Source organism: Schistosoma haematobium, chromosome 2 (assembly GCF_000699445.3).
Source record: "Schistosoma haematobium chromosome 2, whole genome shotgun sequence".
Lineage (NCBI taxonomy): Eukaryota > Metazoa > Platyhelminthes > Trematoda > Strigeidida > Schistosomatidae > Schistosoma > Schistosoma haematobium.
The window spans coordinates 31,452,610-31,472,551 of record NC_067197.1 but is presented as its reverse complement, the minus strand read 5'-3'; the positions used below and the strand labels follow the sequence as shown (position 1 = coordinate 31,472,551).

The following is a 19,942-nucleotide window of genomic DNA, read 5'->3' as shown; positions in this document are numbered from 1 at the left end:
ATTTTTAGGGTCGACCTTTCCTAACCCCATCTCTCCTTGTGGGAAGGCAGCATCGCTGTCATGCTAGTCGTCTGAGTGAAACACCTTACTGCCGTCACACCTCTGTACAGTCAGCAGTACGACTTCGCCTTCGGACCTTGTGTTTGTTGCTTTTAGTCTTACCGCTCTTCAACCGACCTGTCTGGCATGGTAGGACCTGGAGGAACGGTTGTTCCAACCAGTATAGCTCGGTTGCTTCATCACGATAGGCAAGCCCAACCACCACGTCAAGGTAGCAACAACTTTCTTCCTGTACTATATCCTTATATGCAATCTTTCTTTTATACATTACCACCATTGGATTAACTACTTCTATGAATCCGGTGTTCATCTTGCGGTGCTAATGCGGTATGGCAACTTGGACCTATGCATATATATGCCTGGTCCTACGTTGTAGCTGACTGACTTATACAGCTTTCTCTTTATATCATATAATTAATATAGTTTACTGAAAAGATCAAATGACCATAATTTTCTATTACTAATTCATTGTATGATTTTGACATCTCATGTATATGTTAAATTTAATACCCCATAACGTACTTCTATCAAATATGATCATAATCAACATTTTAAATTCTTCTAACTTTAATAAACAAAGTATTCTGATAAATTTTGATACAAAAGTAGGTAAATTAGATATCTTAACTTAACCTGTACATATGTATATACGTAGATACATTTAAACTGTTACATAATAAGACAGAAATGTTACTTTTACTTCTTTTTTTCTTGTACTAAAGAAAATATTCATGTTTCTAAAATAATTGATTTAATCCTAAATGAATATATATATATATAAACTTGAATTTTCCATTGAAATTCTTATCCCTGTACGGTAAGAATACTTATTTAAATAATTCAGTAGTATTGAAACATAACAACATATGGATGAGGATGATGATGGTGGTAATAATAAATAACACTAGTAAAAATGTTCAAGTTCTTTTCTTCTCTCTAATAATTCATTTTATGTTTTAAAAACAACAATAAAGCAATACAATCTATTGAATTGAAATAAAAATGTTCATCAATTTTAAAATATATCTCTTTCAATTGACCATAATTAATTAACTAATGAAATGTGATTTTGTTTCTCTGTGGTCATTCAACGTGGTAGTACATATATACGTTAGAATATTGTAACAATTATATATAATAAGTAAATAGTTGAACACATGTAATCTCTAAGACTTCAGGTCATTATGTTTATTTCTATACAAACATATAAACAGCTGGTGCAGGAAAACGAACTTTACAAAATGTATTAAGAATAATATCAAGATTTGAGTAGATTTGTTCTTTTTTTTCTTCTTTTTTTTCTTAATGGAATTAACTAGGGTAAGTAAATCCTTCGAAAATCATTGTATTTATATAAGTGAATTTTAAGAGTTGCAGAAATATGATCTGTATAATTCAATGGATACATGGTTGTAATATGAAATTTAATTAAATTTTGTTCTAGATTGATTCATTGTTTGATAGATAATTCCCATTCTAAACATTAAAAACACAATGTTCAGCGAAAGGATCTCTTTTCAAGGAATTTATTATCAAGCTGCACAGTCGTATATATATATATATCTGTTAAAGTATTAGTTCCGTGAGGAAATGTGAACAGAGATGATGTACTAGAAAGATTGTAATACTGGATTACATAATACGGATAATAACAATAACGAATTATAACGTGAATGTAGTAAGATGATTAAAATGTTTTTGTTACAATAATGAAAGGTCATTAAAGGTCATAGAGGGGTAAAAAGTAAAAAAAAAAGTGATATCATAAGTAAATATGAATAAAATAATGTGAATATGAGACATAAATAAGGGGAGAAATGCAGTAATAATAATAATAATAATAATAATAATAATAATAATAATAAAGGGTTATTCCTTGTTCCGATTCCCTCACGGAACAACTGGTACTTTAACAAAAAATATTTTCACATATATACAATTGTACAATTCGATAATAAATTCTTTGAAAAGAGATCCCTGAACTATGTGTTTTTAACTTATTGTTTATTCACTCAGTTATAATCAACTTATTGCTTAACATGAATGTTAATTCTGCCAAATTCCTAAATACAAACAATAGAATGAACAGTACCATGATATTCTGATTAATAGTAATGTCAATGTTGACCCAATAAGATTAAATATAAATTATGAAAGAATACTAAACTTTATTATTCAGAGAAAGAATTATAAAAATCCATACTGTTCAATGAGTTCTAGTTTCTAATAGTTCTTATAACTAACTTCACATAGAAATGAAAATTAAGCACATTTATAGACAATCATTCAAATTAAAAACAATGTGTTTTAACCAGCTACGGTATCTCAAATCATTGAAATTTAGCTATTTTCCTCATTTTCAAATTTGATATTTATAATAGAAACTATTTGATGGTTTATAAATCATTATAAGATCTGAAAGATGAGAAGTTCATATCTCACCAACTCATAAGTAAATTTATTTTGTATTCAAATAATTATAATCTCAATATATCATTATCAATTATTATCCATTACTACTCTTTAACTATTCGATAACATAAAATAAGGAAATCAAGTGTTTATTAGTATCGAAGCTGTTAAGAACAACTAGATATTGAAGATTTACTCATTTGAATTAGCTGTTTGATGCAAAATTTTACAAAAGGTGACAAACATAATGTAAATTTCATATAGTTATGCGTTTTTAACCCCCTTTACTTTATCAAAATTCTTATGACATAAATTTATAATTACGTTATTATATATTACATCACTTGATCTATTTTTTGTTCAGATAACACACGAAACGGAATTCGTCGATCTTGTCGTGATTTCGCTCAGCGCCAAATCAGTGCAGAACCCACATTTACGAATATGCAATCAAGTATTATGCATTTATCTCCAACAAGAACACATAAAGAACATTTTGCCTCTAGAATTCCACCTACCAGTAAGAATAATAATGTACTTTTAATGACACAATCTAGTTTACCAGCTGGATTTCCTGAACAACAATCAGAATACTTTATGCATTACAGACATAAATCTGATAACCTTGTTCATAATAACCCTAATTTTGTCACAGATATGAGATCGACTCGCATGTCAGGCGATTCTACACATGTACAGTATTATCCTCAAAGAAATCGTTCATATAATTCTGAGAATTCCTGTATGACAGATTTATTTGCACCAAGTTACAACAGTAGTATGACACAATCTGTATTCTTCCCTCTAGATTCAGGATGGGGCCCACCAGATGTTAAAACAAATGATTCAACCGGCTCTAAACACAAAAAACATCATTCAAATATGATTCGTTCACACAGTCAACGTACTGCCGATCCACAAACTACTTTATTAGAAGGTAATCAGTTAAGCACGCCCTCAGATCACACAAGATGTTTAATACCTTCAAAATATTATCATCGTAATTTAAGTCAAACAGTACCAGCCAATCCAGATAGTAATTCCATTTGGCCTCCAGTTCTTGTTCACTGGCATAGAAGACGACCAAATGTTGCTGTTAGTTCAGAAAATTTCCCCGACATAATAGATTACCAGGGAAGTAAAAGATACAATGAGAATCTACACATTCCAGCTGAATATTACAGACATCGAAAATCAGATTTTCCACGTCATCATAGTAGTAGTACAACAGCGATATCTGAACAACTTGAAAATCAACTGTAAGATAATTTTATTAGCAACTTTTATTTATTTACATAAAGTTTTAAAAAAATTAAATAAAAAAAAACGATGATGTTCAAAATTCGAAAGTACCTAAGATTTTTAAATTTTAGGATAACTAGATAGTTCAAGTATTTAGTAATACTTCTTGTGAATTAACGAAGGATAGTTTTGATCAGACGTATGAACTACTCCTACTAATAGATAAATCAGGCAAAATAATACCTTTTTTTTCAAAAACTAGATTTACTTTATTGATATGACTTGATGTTCAGTTGGATATGATCAAGACACTTGATAGTTTCAAAAAATAGATGATTACAAGCAAAGATGAATGGTGGCTAGCAGTGGGATCCAGGACGTGCATTTCGTCCTATTTGGACTCGTTGGCTGGATGTACCCGCAATATCAAGTCAATCCGTACGGAATGCACATATGCCAACATGAGACTGATCAATTGCAGTCCTAAGCAACAATGGGAAAATTCAAGCAAACAACACCAAGTGAATAGATAACTATATTTTCCAACCACATCAATATCAACATATCCTTAGTATTGTGTCGGACTGATGTGGATGTAGCTATGATAGAACCGTGATTTTTTAGTTTCCTTAATCATCGTTCATTGGGAAACAGATATGTATATCATTGTCATACTACATTGAATGAATATTTTACATATAAACATTCATCTACAGTTTCAAATATGTATGTTACTTACAGTCAGTCAGTTAACTAACTCTTCTGTTCCCTGACATCCATTCAATTGAGATCTAGAGAATGATTCCTTGAGTAGAATTCGTAATCCTATCACTTTATTTATTTCAGTATCTGTTAACAACCGATTTAGTCACTATGATATATAGTATAATCAAATGGCATTTGTACCAGATTGTAATTGTTTTCAGTTTTTATAATACTACTCTAGTAGTAATCACTCTGTTAGACCATCTTTTCACCAGAAGTTACAACAAATCATGTTATCCTGGCTACATATCGACTGTTCAATATGATGTTCATTATTATTATTCAATTAAATGGGGTTAATTTAAAGAGAAAAGTAATTGATTAAAATATAGCTTTTGTTCTGATTTCCACTAGATCAATGCATTGACTTGGGATGTAATACATTGAAGACAGTATTCACACAATTACATTACAAAGAATGTACCTTTTTTTATTAAATTAGTCGTATTTATAGTACTCGGACCTGTTTGCCTAATAGTGGTAATTTCTATATAACCTGACGTTTTTGCCCTCTAATATAATATAGCCGTGGTTATGTATTTCGTGTTGCTATAGTAAACTGGTATGTAAAACGACTTGGTTAACATCAGATAATCAAGACAAAGGCTCGTAAACTTGATGGCTCCTGAGACAAGAAACACTATTCCACCCGCTTGACAGATTATCGATACAAATGTTGGGGCATAAGCAATATTGATCAAGCCTAATTCTCATTATTAGGTCAGTGACTCATTTACCTAATGAAACACAATACGCAAATACTGACTTGGCTAATTTGAGTGTTTTGTCCATCATAGTTTATGTAGTTAAGATTTATCGTTTTATGAAAAACCCAGTTCTGGATCATATTTGCAGATGATCTCTGACACCCCTAAGCTTCGGATGAGTATTGGATTTATATAGTGCAATAAGTACCATTTCCGAACTTAACTGATTAATCCAATTCAGTAACTGCGATAATTGGACTATGTATCTTAGTATTTTAAACCGAAACATTAAATACTTACAGGACATATTTGTATGCTTAATCATTTGCCTTAATCATTGACCGAAATAAGGTGTTATAGCCCATATACCAATAGAGTTGATTACCTCTTACTCCTGCCTAAGTACATTCAATTAGGCACAAAATCTAACGTGTTACATATAGCTTTATAATGACTAGTAAATTCGATTGTTTGTTTCACTTACAATTATGATCGTTATTCCTAACTTAAAATAACCATCATTATTCAGAAATATTTCCCTAAAACAAACGAAGCATGTTGTCAAACTTTGAAAATGAAGTATTGAGAGGAAGTTATGTAATAATCGGGTGGTGAAAAAGTGGTACGATTATCTTTACTTTACCACTTTTTCATCATTCGATTATTATATAACACAGAAATGTTTCTGTATTGTAGTACCGGCTAAATATTCAAAAAATATTCTGCGAAGGTTATACAGTTCACTTTTTTTTTAAATAGTTAAGCACATATTTATCTATCTCCAATTCTTATTTTCTGCTAAGTCCTAGATACCACACGGATGGAAAGGAAAGATAATTTCATTTATTTATTTGTTTTATTCAAATCATAATAATAATAAATTCTGGCATTATTCAAATTGTCAACTGTCCATCATTTTCTCTATACATTTGCCTATTGTGAATTTTTCAAATATTCTTCTTCATGTAGGCCAACTCTCAAGTTAGCAGTTATAACCCCATAAATGAACCGTAATGCTAATCACAATAAAAAAAAACGGTAATACATGCTAATAGATGTGTTTGTTTCTTTGTCTGTTAAGGTTCACATTCTCGTGTCACAGAGAATGATAAAACCAACTAATGGTTCATTGAATCAAACTTCGTTCTGGCTTCCTTTTTGTTTTATTTAACTAAATAATGAAGCGGTTAGATCAAATATTTCGCTACAATGAGTCATTTTTTTATGATGTGAACAACTTACTACTTACAAAATGAATGCTTGGTTACTTTTTACTGAAAAATGTTTCATTTATAGACAAGTTTTGGCATAAAATCACATGGTGGGCAAAGGACATTAAGAGACATACCACACGCGTAGTTATAACAATGCCATAAATATATAGGAATAACAGTAAGTGTAACATGAATAAGTTTATCAAAGTGATGATCTTCTTCTTACTGGAAAAAACATTTTCACAATTTTTTCACACACTGATTAGTTAAATTATTGATATGTAAAGTAAACATTAAGAAAATAGATCAAAAGGAGTACAGGAATAACAAGATTATTAAAGAAAGAACATCACTATTCACACCAGCACTGATATTATCATAATAATTGAGAAATATTTTTGATTACTTGAAGAAAGGTCTCAATCGTTGCATGGTTAAGAACACAGTAAATATAACTACTCACCAAACACGTTTTATATGTTATAATGAAGGCAAGTTTCCGACCATTTATTTGTAGTTAATACTTAATTTGTTTTATGTTAGATGAAAGTGTATGTTTATTATCCGTAAGTAATGGACTTTTAGGGTCCTCTTCTTCCTACAATTACTGAAGCACAACTCAAGTGTCTACATACACATGGTGAATGTCACAGCATTTAACTCATCGTTTGAGTTTTGATTGAGGATAGGATCCAACTAACCGGTAAACATAAAAATATTTAATTTATTAGTAAACGGAATACACCCATTAAGACATTAAATAAGAAAGATCAGTTCAGCGAAGAGTTCTCTTTTTGGCGAATTCATTTTCAAAGCTGTACAATCGCAAATGTATATACTTATTTTTACAGGATGATAATAAACTTCTGTTAGACATAGTGACAGTGAGGTTAAATTAACAAAGGTATTTAAAAAAATTTGTTTCATAAAGCAAGGAAAGTTTAATAATCGTTTGATTGTTAATGGCTTAAGTATTCATCAAAAATAGATAGGAGAAATTATCAATGGGAAAGGCTGGTTCAGCATGATAAGATAAAATGTTGAAATTGAGATTAGAAGTAATCAGAATGATCGTAGAAACAAAATAAACCAGTTGGGGGTGGAGGATGTAAAGGAAAGATGGAAAGTGAAGCAGATGGCTGTAAAGGAAGAAAAGTATGAGAAAGAGAAAAACATTTATAAGATATTAAGACCATGGTAGAAGAAGAGGTTGTACCAGTCTCTTATGCACACACAATTCTGGTGTTTCCAGATGTATGGCTAATGCTTAGGCAAAGAAGATGCAGTCTAATTGTCTTTGGAAGACTTCTACTTACCTTGTAGATGACTTTGAATGCAAAGTCTGTCTTGATTGAGTAACCTGTTTTCACAAGGTGTTCGATTATTGAACTTATTGAGCCGTTGCCTCTTCATTTTAGCCACGCCGGACAATGTTCTCGAATTCTTCTGGATAAAGTACTCATAGAGCGACCTATGTACCAAGCTCGACATGAGCAGGTAAATGCACATTGAGTTGGTCATATACGATAATTGATCGGCTGGAGAATACTATTCGCAGGGTTGCTGCGAAAAATGTTCTTTTTTAAGGAATCAGAACATCCTGTCCAAGCATTACCAGGCACGGTTGTCAAAAGATTAGTACAAGATGATCAATAGTTCTATTCTTGATTGATCACTTAGCCAAACCTAGTAATATAGGCCCTTGATTAACAACTTTGAAAGTCATCTTCAATTTTAAATAACCTAGCTTAAAAGTTATACAGATCAAATATTTCTATCTATACGATAGAAACGTTGGCATTTCAATACACAATCTTTATGTTCAAAAACTATAAGCCACTGTTAATATCTTTTATCCGATTAATCTTTTCCTTTAATATTTTCTAAGTGAATAATTATCTTTCATCCATTATCTACTTTTTATCAAATTTTTTCACATTAACCTTCAGTCGACCATACAATTTCTTTGATATTTAGAAATATATCTAATCAATTTTCAAATGACATAATATTTGATTCTCTTACTATAGACTTAGATGTACTAAACAAACAAACAACCAACCATATAGTTGTACAGCAATAATAAATGACATCATCACAAAGAGAATTTGTTTCGTTTAATTGTTATTATTTTAAGAAAATGTAAACTACTTTTAAGTAGTATGATGTTATTCTAAGAGTTTGATTCAAATTAATGTGCTGAATATATTATGGGTTGTTTTTTTTTCTTCTTTTCTTTACTAGATGGTTTCACTGTGATCTTTCACGTTCACATGCAGAAAAATTATTGAAATCTACACCGACAGGTAGTTTTCTTGTAAGAAGAAGTGAGACAAGTAAAACAGAACTATCACTATCAATAAAGTAAGTTTTTTTCGTTTGATTATTTTGTGATTTATTTTTAGTTTACTTCTGTCCCATTTGACTATTAATTCATATTTTCTGTATTGTGTAACATTTCTACTTAAATGTTTGATTGCAATTTTGATGGAGTTTTTTTTCTCTGAGCTGGACTTCTACCTGAAGTTTGTGCTGATGATGTCGTTCAGAATAACGATAAAAGCTCCACGACCAAACTATCCAGGCCAGAGAACAAAACTCCACCAAAATCATATATCTGAATTACAAACCTTCTCCACCATCTCATTACACTTTTGATGAATTTATTATAAAGTAGTGATAATAGGACAAATACTAATAAATATTGACTGGCTTCAAGGTCAACTGAACGAACTACTAGTTATTTGTGGAGAAATTTTTATGAATCGCTTCCGTCTGAATTTTTCACCAATTATTTTGTTTGAAGAGATAACGAAGGTTACGTGGTCAAAACATTAAGATCAGAGACAGACATTTCGACAAAACCATACTCTCGAGCTACAAATCACCATTATTTTAGTAATAATAAAGTCTGTCGTAATTTTAATCTACGTGTTCACTGAGATACATGATCAGAAACAGATAGTGGTCTACATAAAATCGTATTTATAATTTGAAACCAAGATTATGATCACTTTTTTGTTTGACCTCAAGGGATTTACCTTGGTTTATTGAGTACGATTAACTGCCAAAAATAGATAAATGAACATCAGTGTACAAGGAGTGAAAAATAATGCTAAAGGAGAAACAATGACCTCCCTGACCACTCTTTAACTTTTTAGTGACTACTTATGGGTATAACATGCTGTAAAAGTCACATGGATTTCTTTTAAAGTGCAATTAATTTGTTTACTAAATTCTTCGCACCAACTAACAAACTATTCTCTTTCCAAAAACTGACTTTTCTAGTGTATTTTACCCGGTTTCTTTTTACAGACGAGAAAGTGATGTACTTCATATGAAAATTTCACAAGATCCTGAAACTGGAGGTTATGTTTTAGGCGAATATAGTCAACCATATCCAAGTGTTTCATCTATGATTTATCGTTATTCACGAACTTTACTACCAGTACGTGGTACAACGCCGGTGTTGTTACGATTCCCAATCAGTCGTATTGCATTTTCACATTAAATATAAATCAAACAACTCATAACGATGTGTCAGTTATACAGTCTATTTACTTAGTGATTTATTTATACATCTCTTTATTACTACTTCTTTTTTTTTCTAACATATTAATGATTATCATATTGTTTTTACAATTCTCTCCCCCTATTACTTTTACATTTTCTTTTTTTCTTTTGGAGCTTTGTTGTCTATTTTAGCTAAATTTCATTTTCTTTGTATTTATATCTATTTAACATTTCAATATAACTGTCAACTTATCCTACATTTATTTACATTAGTACACATATAGAGTCTTTCGTATTAGTACTATGATGGATAAGTCACACAAAAAAAAGAAATGTTACCGATGTTTCACACGAATACTCCTGGTTATAAAATTACAGTTTAACTAGCATTTAATAATTGTTTCGTTATACCAGTGCTTTTCTTTTTCTACGAACCATGAACAAACCACATGTTTATTCTTCAACTCTTTGTTGATTTATTTTTTCTTTTGATAAGTTCATAATTCAGATTTCTTCCATTTTTCTTCCCCGAATCATCAAATGTAATATCTTCTAGTTACTAACTGTCTAATTACTCAATATTTATATTATTCAACTCATTAACATAATTCAGTAAATTTATGCTGTTGTTTTTAAAACGGAAAACTATTTGAACTATTTTACACATAGATTCAAAATGTTCGCTTTTAAAATAACTAGGGCAAAACTATTCAGAAAGAATCGTTAACACGCACAAGCTTTAAACACATGTGTATATTAAATATTACTAAATAACTTAACATTGTGTTCTTTTTTTTCATCCGCTTACTCGTTTATTGAATTATGAACATTGTGTTTGGTTGGGTAGTTTCAAATTTTTGAAGTGTGCTACTTTAGGTTGTAATTACTTTTATTGCTTTGAATTTTGTTGTTTCTTTTTTGGTCACTTGAATTTATAACAAAAATGTTGGGAAAAATAGGACCGCAGTATATACATACATTTCTCCAGCAAATTTCAAGAGAACATTTATTCTGAAATATCGTCACCATCATTGTAGTTGTTACTATGATTATTATCAATGTCATTATTTCTTTCAAATATTCATTACTGTATGATTTTTATTACTGACCTCTAGAGCTGCTGTTCTTTACGTGTCTCTATAATATAAATTTCAGCTTCAATGTTAACTATTTCGTTATACACTCAATCTAGTTATTCGATTTAACGGTTACCTCTATGAGTTATAAATATTAGCCTTGAATATATTTACAATAATAATTAGAGTACAGAAATAAAGGTGTTATAATGTATAATGTGTAAAATTATCTTATTGTTTCAAAAAATCGTAACGAAGTGTTTTATCTAACTGACCATAGATTTACTGCCGTATTGTTGGTAATCCCAAACAAGATGAAATTGCTAAAATGATACAACATATTCTATACTAACTAAATAAAATTCGTTTATATCGTATCCCAGAGAGATCTGTTCATCAATCAGTTTATAATTAACAAACTTATGGTTATCTATAATTTAAAGTATTCAAGCAATTCCATAAACCATAATCGTTTATTTGAGTCACTTACCAGGACAATACTCTATGGACTAAGTAATGTGCCTTTAGAAATCTACCTTTTTTTCAATATACCTGTTGATATCCGCTACTTTATTATACCAGTGAGATAATCACTGCTTTTTTTTCTATGCATAAAAGGAACTATAGGTCATACACGCTGGTTATCCATAAACTTCACTTAACATAAACCTACTGCCTACCTTTGAGTTCATAATCCTTCCACCGACTGCTATCAGTTGAATATCTTTTAACTCACGATATTTGATACTCATCCCACTAATTATGATGCCTATGAAAGTTATTTACTCTAAACTGTTAAGTAGCACCATTTCAATTTTTGCGAAATCTTTATTAAATGAAGGCTGTACCAGGAGAATTTTCTTGATAATTCCCTTTATTGTTTAACTCTACAACTTAATATATTTATTCTGAAATTATCATCCAATCAAATAAATGCCCAAGGACCGAATTCATAACGTCTTCCTCCCAATCCTTATAGAGGCAACACTATCAAATACATTTTTAGAGCGGATGTTGGTTACATCTAATGTACCTTGTTTACAGGAACGCCAACAAATTTGGTGTTAGCGGAATATATATTGGATTAAAGCATGGCTATTTCTTAGCCAATCAGCACTAGTGGATACACTTGGTGAAGACTCTGGGATTTTCTTACGTAAAAATTATAAGTATACTGATGTTTTCCTTATTCTGATTCCTACTTCCATTTAACCGTGTTATTTGGAATATATTTACGTTCCTGTTCAACCGTGTTCTGATTTAAGGACTTGTCTAATAAAGGAGTGTCTAAGAATACTAAGCAATAAGAGGAGCTGGGTCGTAACTGAAAGAAATCATAACATGTGGAGTACTCAAATCATTAGAATTTAGGAGGAAACAAAAATTGAGAAAGATCTCAGTTCCTCAAACTTCTTATATTAACAGTCAACGACGTCATATGCTACATTAGTTTGCACCACTATTTTCTCTTTTTAGCCTGATTTTTAAATGTTTGATAAACCTGGTTAAGATATCCAGTAGTTTGCACTAATACTACTCATGAATAGCTCCATTATAAATCAACAGTGCTTCAGAAATATCTATGCTGAAATACTGTAATCATGCACATTTTTTATTTGACCACTTATGCTGCAGGAGACGAAGTTAATGAGTAGGAAACTTCTGTCTAATAACGTTTTTCACTTTACAGTTAAGCGGAGCTCTATTTATTTCACTGGTAAAGTAAGCTACATATACTAAATGATTCATTTTAATTTAGAAATACCAATACAGTTTATTTATTCACTAACAATTTGCCAAAGACACCCTACAATTCAACTCTTGAAACCTATATACACATTTCACTTTTATATTAATATTTAACCTTAAAGTTATTTAAAACAAACCATTATGTAATATACTCGCTCCTCAATTTGTAAACGAACATTTGCCTTTCAGTATGAACAATATAAACTCATAAAACCTTAATGAAGACTTTATGTTGGTAAAAAGTTTTGTCAGACACTGGATGTTGGTAAGACCACTAAGTAAAAAGGGAACAGTTTCTTGAATAACTATAAAGTTATTTCTATTGAGTAAAAATAAGTTCGTTGAACGATAGATTGCTTAAATATTTCTGAAAACCTGAACTAAAATTGTAATGAAAAGCGTAAAACCAGACAAATACATTATCGTATTTCAGAATATTAATCGTTTGATTGACTAGAAGAAAAAAATAAAAAGCTCTGTTCTCTTACATTTAGTCTATATCAACCAGCATATCAACATATGTTTAGTTCTTATAGTTAGTCATGGGTAGAATCCAGTTGAACTTATGCTTCTATTATCTTTACAAATAACAGAAGCCATAAGAATATACATCAATCAACCAAGTCTATCTAATTTATATCCTGATAATCCAATTAATTAATGTTTGTTGCACCCGTTTTTTTAATTACATAATACTTGTTTAATGAACAACATTTAACATTTATATTGAGTGGTCTAGTTCCAAACTTTCTGATATGATGGAAAGAAAAGTCAATTTTCGATTGATTTACTCATTATGAGTTATTGTTCAAGATTACTTCCGTTCGATTCAATGTAATAATTACTCAATGTAGTATTTGTTCTCTTTTCTCGTATGATATTTTATTCTGTATAATATACGATATTCTTGTATTCCATTGACATGAACTATACTCAGTCTGTGATTTGTTATAACTCTAAGTATTTTTCATATATGTGATTTTATCCTAATTATTAATTAAAATAGGTGTACACTCAATATATAAATGAGTGTATTTTTCGACGAAGGTCGTCGTCGTGTTTAAGGGTTAATAAATCTTCACTTATGCCAGTCTTGTGTTCTTACATTCACGTTGTGGGAATTGCGGAGGTCCCTCGTTCCGAGTATAAGTGATAAGCGTTTCCGACATAACAATTAGCGACGACCAAATACAAAAAATATCATTAAAAGAGCCAAGACAATAAGCATTCAAACAACAAGTTATAACACTTTCTTGATTCTTCTTATTATTTTTCTACATAACTAACTGTATATTCACTGAGTAGTTAACTGATCATGAAATTTGGAGGGAAAGATATAAAATGCATAACTTAATTGATTCAATTAGATTTAGTTAGTATTAATTTTATTCTTGATTGGTAAACTTAGATAACAGTTTGAAATCATTATGAATAACTAATTGATTAGAAATACTCCAATTAATTTGCATAATTTAATGTCCCAATGAAGAGTCCCATACTAGGACGAAACAACCGTCCAATGCTTCCAGGTTTTCCATGGTGGTCTAGTGAAATTCTTAATGAAAGTATTTAATACAGCGAATAGCTATACGTAAAAACGTGCTGCATTCGGTTTCGAAAGATAAGAATCATAAATTATTTGAATGAAAACAAGGCTACTTTTTAATCATAAAAAAAAGTGAATGACAGCCATAGCATATAAAGTTTTTAAAACCTTTTTATCCAGTACATTTTAGTCATTTTTATAAATTTTAACATTTGAAATAAATGCGGTAAGATAGCATAAAATTACTAATGATTAAAAGCATAAACATCTGGTTTCCTATCTTTAGATTTGTTCTGGATTTTGTTATATTTTGAACGTAAATTTCAAGTGTTTTGACACAAATTCCAAGGGTCTTACTTCTATTTCGTTGGAAAAGCAAATGACATATCCTGATGGGTCACCTATATCTTTTCTCTATCAGAATCTTTATCACATTTTAGTTATTACTTTGTTTCAGTTGTCCAAATAACCACATCAAACCGTCATTTAATCCTTCACCGTTTATGGCATTCGAAGCAAAGATCCTCCATGATTTGTTTCTCAATTGTTCCAGACCAAGAATCTTGACTATTTCTTTGACTGTAATAGAATTCGATAAATCCATTTTGTTAGCAAAAAGGAGGATTGGAATTCGCCTATTGCAAATATCTGGATGTTTCAATAGTTGTTGAAATTCGTCTTCTACAACAGTAAGTCTTAGTTCATCGGAACTATCTATTACATAAATTATCGCCTCGCATTCCTTGTAGAACTTTTCCCATAAATTTCTGTAGGCTCCACTACCTGACATATCAAAACAAAGGAATATCATCTGACTGACTCTAATCTTTTCAACATTATATCCTATAGTTGGAATCGTTAATGAATTCTGCGTCTCCTTTGATTGCAACTTGTTTAATATCGTTGACTTCCCACTGTTATCCAACCCGATCACTAAGACTTTAACTTCTTTCCTTAGAAGACCGAATATTTTTGAAATAATTTCAAACAGCCACATGTTTTGAAATTTATTCTACTAAGACTTTGTCGGTGACATTTCAATCTCTCTATACCACATAATTTATTGTTGTGTTCTTTGACTGCACGAAAAGTAAACTTATAATGTTGTATGTAAAATAAGTCCTACAAAAGAACAAAATACACATTAATGTAAATATGTTATTTCTAAACAAAAATAAAATCCAGGTTAACTAAAAATAAAAACAGTTTACTAAACAGTGGTTAATTTTATTAGTTCAGATTATTTCTAAACCTAAAAAGTAGGGTTGTAATTAAAACAAACTTCATTATTTATTTGAGTGGTAACAAATGTTTTCTGAACTTAGAGATTTGAAAAGTGCAGAAAATAGCCAGTAAAAAACAGGAGTTGTGCCATTATTCAGAAATGCAACATTCGTGAAATTTAGCAACTATTATTGCCCATCGCAGTCCTATTTATGACTTAACACAGTTGATACGGAATTGAACATGAAATGCGTAGGTAATTAAATGGCATACATTTTCTACTCTAAACAAAGATGACTGTCATGAATGCTGCATACAGTTTTAGATTAATTACGTAGTAAATGGCTAAAACAGCCTAGAATCAATGTTTCCATTGCTGGATATTACAATGTCATATGGTGACGAAAATACTAATATCACATTGCATTTCGTCGTAAAAAAGGTGTAGGAGTACTCTAAATGACTTTTGAAACAAACGATGACAAATTTTTACCAGAAAATTTCACTGGCTTTACGTCATGTGCTTAGATAGCAAACAGTTCAGTTGATGAAGTGATAATAATGTAAATGCCCCGGTGAAGCCAAAGATGGTGAGAGCCAGCTTTCCCTCTCGAAATGTCACTACATATCCTCGCACATACAACCAATGTCCGGGAAGTTCTACTCACTGTCTTCTTGTATTCGATGGCGTTGTTTGCGAAATTGAGAGGACGGAATGTGAATTTCCAGTAGATTAACCGGGTTAGTGGGTACAGAAGATGCCACTGAAACAACGATGATCAAACACAGAGAGTCGTCTAACATCCTCAACTCGGAGAAGCCAGGTTTCACAAGCATAGAGCAGAACTGGTTTCACCGACGCGTTGTAGATCCGACCTTTTACAACCGGACTAACATCACGAAGGCGCCAAAGATGGCCCAGATTGGCATAAGTTACTCTGGCTTTCACTATACGTGCATTAGTCTCATCACTCACGCCACCACCAGGACTTATGCAGCTACCTAGATACACGAACTTCTCGATCACTTCTATCTGATCACTACCCAAGGCGCGAGTACATGATCAGGGTCCTACCAGTCATGTAGAAGTACTTTGTACTTCGAAGGTCCGAAGCACATCCCTTACCTACGGACACTAATTGGCAACTGATTAATTGCGGATTGCATGTCTTGGGCATTATCGCACAGTAAGACAATATCATCCACATACTCAAGGTCGAGGAGTCTTTCTCCAGGCAACAGATCCACACCACCATTACTTACATTCATCAGAGCGTTTTCCAGAATGTCGTCGATGGCAAAGTTGAAGAGGAATGGTGAGATTGGGCAACCCTGACTAACCCCACTGCTCGAATGGAACAATCGAGAGAGGTGGTTGTATGCCCTCACTCTGCCTGAGGTGTTTGTATATAGGGCCTCTAAGATGTTAATAAACTTCTCAGGCACACCCTTCTTCAATAGACAATCCCAGATAACAGTCTTGTCCAACGAATCGAAGGTAACCCTGGTGTCAAGAAACACTACGATTGTTGACCTGTGATAAGTATGACGGTGTTCTAACATTTGGCAGAGAGTGAAGATATGATCAATACATCCTCGACCGGAACGAAAACCAGTCTGCTCCTCGCAAGTCAATCTTTCTCGCGTTTTGAGCAACCTACGAAGTATGACGGAAGCCAGTAGTTTGGACGCGATCTAAAGTAGACTTATCCCCTGATAGTTGTTACAGAGATAACCTGAACCTTTTTTACGGTATGGGGCAACTATTTAAACGTTACACTGACCACAGACAGCAGAACAGTCTGATTTATATCGCCATGGCAGCAGACTAGTTGGACTGCTCCTCGAAATACTCTATCCATCATCCATTTCTTGTCATACATTATTTGACGACACTAGGACTGGTTGTGAAAAGCCGAGTGGTGATCAGCGCATAGCATAGCGTCGTGGTATGAAAGAAAGCTGTACAAGACTGGCTTCTGTTGGTCCTTAACAATTCTCTGGTCGAAGATCCAGAAATAATCACAGGGGCTACTCAAAACTTGTTCGAGAAAAAAGCGTGAGACTATGATAACTTTCAAAGTGACCTACATATATTTTTACATTTAAGCAGATGTAAGGCCGTTTTTAGTCCATAAGACCTGAGTTCGTTTCAGTGAATTGTATCGTTCAGTAGATGACTGAATATTTTGAACAAATTTTCGGGAAAAGCTGACATCTCATGTTGTAGTGGTAATTCTCTATCAAAGAAGGGTCCATTTTAGTGTTCGGGTTCGACTATTGAATTCTGACTTCTGAACATTAATTTTTTTATCCTCATATACATGGCTTTTTATAAGGGATAGGTCATAAAGTTTCCCTTCTCATATATAAGGTCACCTTGATGCTTTTCATTTAATGAAGTGATCATAATCAATTCATTAAATCCAACTCCATACAACTTAATTAAGTTGTATGGAGTTGTATGAAATCCTTAAGGATTTCATTTTGATCATGGATTCCTTAACGTTGCTTTAAATTAACAATAGGAGCTAAAGTTTTGGGGTTATTGGATCATTTGCGAAACTTTTAGAGAAAAAGCAAGCAGGAAGTTTGCTGAAAATATATGTAACAGAATAGTCACCTGATGACGAATAGTTACTCAAATGTGAATAGCCTCGAAGCTACACTAATAGCAACAAACATTCAAACAAAAATGAACTGTGTCCGTAGGTTGAAAGTGAGATATAATATCTCATCATACAAATGCTTTTATTAATTATCTTTTAAATTGAACTAAAAAATTATTCAATATTTTGTCAAATTTTATAAAGTTTAATCTGTGGAGATTCTTAGAACATTTTCGGGAATAATGTTTACAACTTCTTCAATATTATGAATTTCATTTCATCTACTCATCTTAATTTGCTAACCTTCGTGCATTTTGGACTTAACTATGAACCTTTCATCATGGGGAAACTAAACTAAGTTCAATTGCTACTATTTAAACAACACACCGTCTTCAATTTACTCTTCATTCTCAGTCACACTTCTGAAAGCCTGTATTTTACCACTAATGTTTTGGAATTTGGACAGCATGCCGAGATGCTTGTGATCTTAGCTGATTAGTAATTACCAAAGATGCGTTGCTCGGAGTACTCAAATGTGGTTTAGGGCGGATGCGTGACTGAAACCACTTGACCAGAGTGTGTTTATGAGGATCAGTGAGGGCAGTGTTAATGTCTAACAAGTACAGTACTATTTATTTTTTGGATTTATCTATCTCTATACCTCAGTTCCCCCCAGTGTGGTAGCGATGATTTTAAAATGTGACCAAACGCAAGTTCCGACTCCACGATCGTGCTACTCACAGACACTGCACATCAAACAGCATCTAGTCGTCTTTTCCTACGTTAAGGAGCCATTCGGTATGTGAAAGTGACTTTTAAAATATACGGTGGAAAGTTCGTCTTCTATTTTTTACCTTTTCCAACGAGCTTACAATATTCTCTATGCTTGGCAGTCGTTCAAGTTTTCTGGCAACCTCAAAGTTATTTCAGAGCTAATCATTTTAGGTAGGTTATCGCATATCATAGAAGTTTTGTCACGATCGTTATTAATCAGAGATTACATTTTGGTTGCAGGGATCGTGCCGCTCGATTGTTCATTTATGACTCAACATGAACGTGGCTTCCTTCGATACATACGACTTTTTGTCGGTCGATGTTGAATTTAACTTTCATTCCATTCTTAACAATAGTATATTATTTATGTTAGCGATGATCAGAACATCTATATTTTTCTGCTTAGGGTACTCTGAATCGGTAGAAAACATGGTCGAAACGAGAGCCACTAGTTTAGTCCACTCCCTGACGCTTATATTCATACCAGATCAACAACATTATTCTGTTATCTGCCTGATGGTACCTCGCACACGTGGATGTCAAAGTTAGTGCAATTTATGCTTTGTCACGACATGATAATTCCTACATTCAATGTGTCAGTAAAGCTTCCTCACCAGTTTTTATCTTTTTCAATCAAAGTTTCAGGGTTCTCTAGGATAGGTCGTTATGAAGATCATTGTCTTTTACTGAATGTCGGGATAATTCAGCAGAACCAAGTTATTGGGAATCGTCCAAGGACGTCATGTTAAACAAGATACCTACGACAACATAGCTGTTCAAGGAAAATGATTTCCAGCGAATTTTGAGTTACCGACCAGTTGTCAAGAATCTCGCTGGGAGTATGTAAAATTATGGTACTGATCAGTGTTGACTGAACTTATATCCGCTACCAAAATAATAGGCCCGATACCGAAACTATTGATTTGTCATATCATCGTATATACTAAATCGGCAGATTGGATGCGACTAGACGACTCGGACTTCGCAGATGACCTGGTCCTTCTATTCCGCACACACAAACAAATGCAGATGAAGACAACAAGTGTAGCAG

The 19,942-nt window shown here is 32.3% G+C and overlaps 2 protein-coding genes across 3 annotated transcripts in view; one reads left to right on the top strand and one right to left on the bottom strand.

Annotated features, from left to right (window-relative positions):
- Nucleotides 1–11,564, top strand: part of MS3_00006722 (uncharacterized protein) — a 129,962-nt gene extending 118,398 nt beyond the window's left edge. For both annotated transcript variants that reach the window (XM_051214944.1, XM_051214945.1), the window contains 3 exons: nucleotides 2,837–3,731; nucleotides 8,645–8,764; nucleotides 9,716–11,564. In XM_051214944.1, coding sequence (XP_051068130.1) covers nucleotides 2,837–3,731; nucleotides 8,645–8,764; nucleotides 9,716–9,911 — 1,211 coding nt within the window. In that variant the 3' untranslated portion in view covers nucleotides 9,912–11,564. The remainder of the gene's footprint in view (nucleotides 1–2,836; nucleotides 3,732–8,644; nucleotides 8,765–9,715) is intronic.
- Nucleotides 11,565–13,674: 2,110 nt separating this feature from the next.
- ARL6 (ADP-ribosylation factor-like protein 6) lies at nucleotides 13,675–18,606 on the bottom strand. The gene is made up of 2 exons (XM_051214943.1): nucleotides 18,132–18,606; nucleotides 13,675–15,406 (listed from the first exon to the last, which is right to left on the bottom strand). Exon 2 carries the CDS (start codon nucleotides 15,279–15,281, stop codon nucleotides 14,721–14,723), a length of 561 nt encoding a protein of 186 aa, XP_051068128.1. The 5' UTR covers nucleotides 15,282–15,406; nucleotides 18,132–18,606; the 3' UTR covers nucleotides 13,675–14,720.
- Nucleotides 18,607–19,942: the final 1,336 nt, after the last annotated feature.

Bases quoted from the DNA above. Each gene is read 5' to 3' on its own strand.
- ARL6 (XM_051214943.1), bottom strand. From the start codon at position 15,281: ATGTGGCTGTTTGAAATTATTTCAAAAATATTCGGTCTTCTAAGGAAA.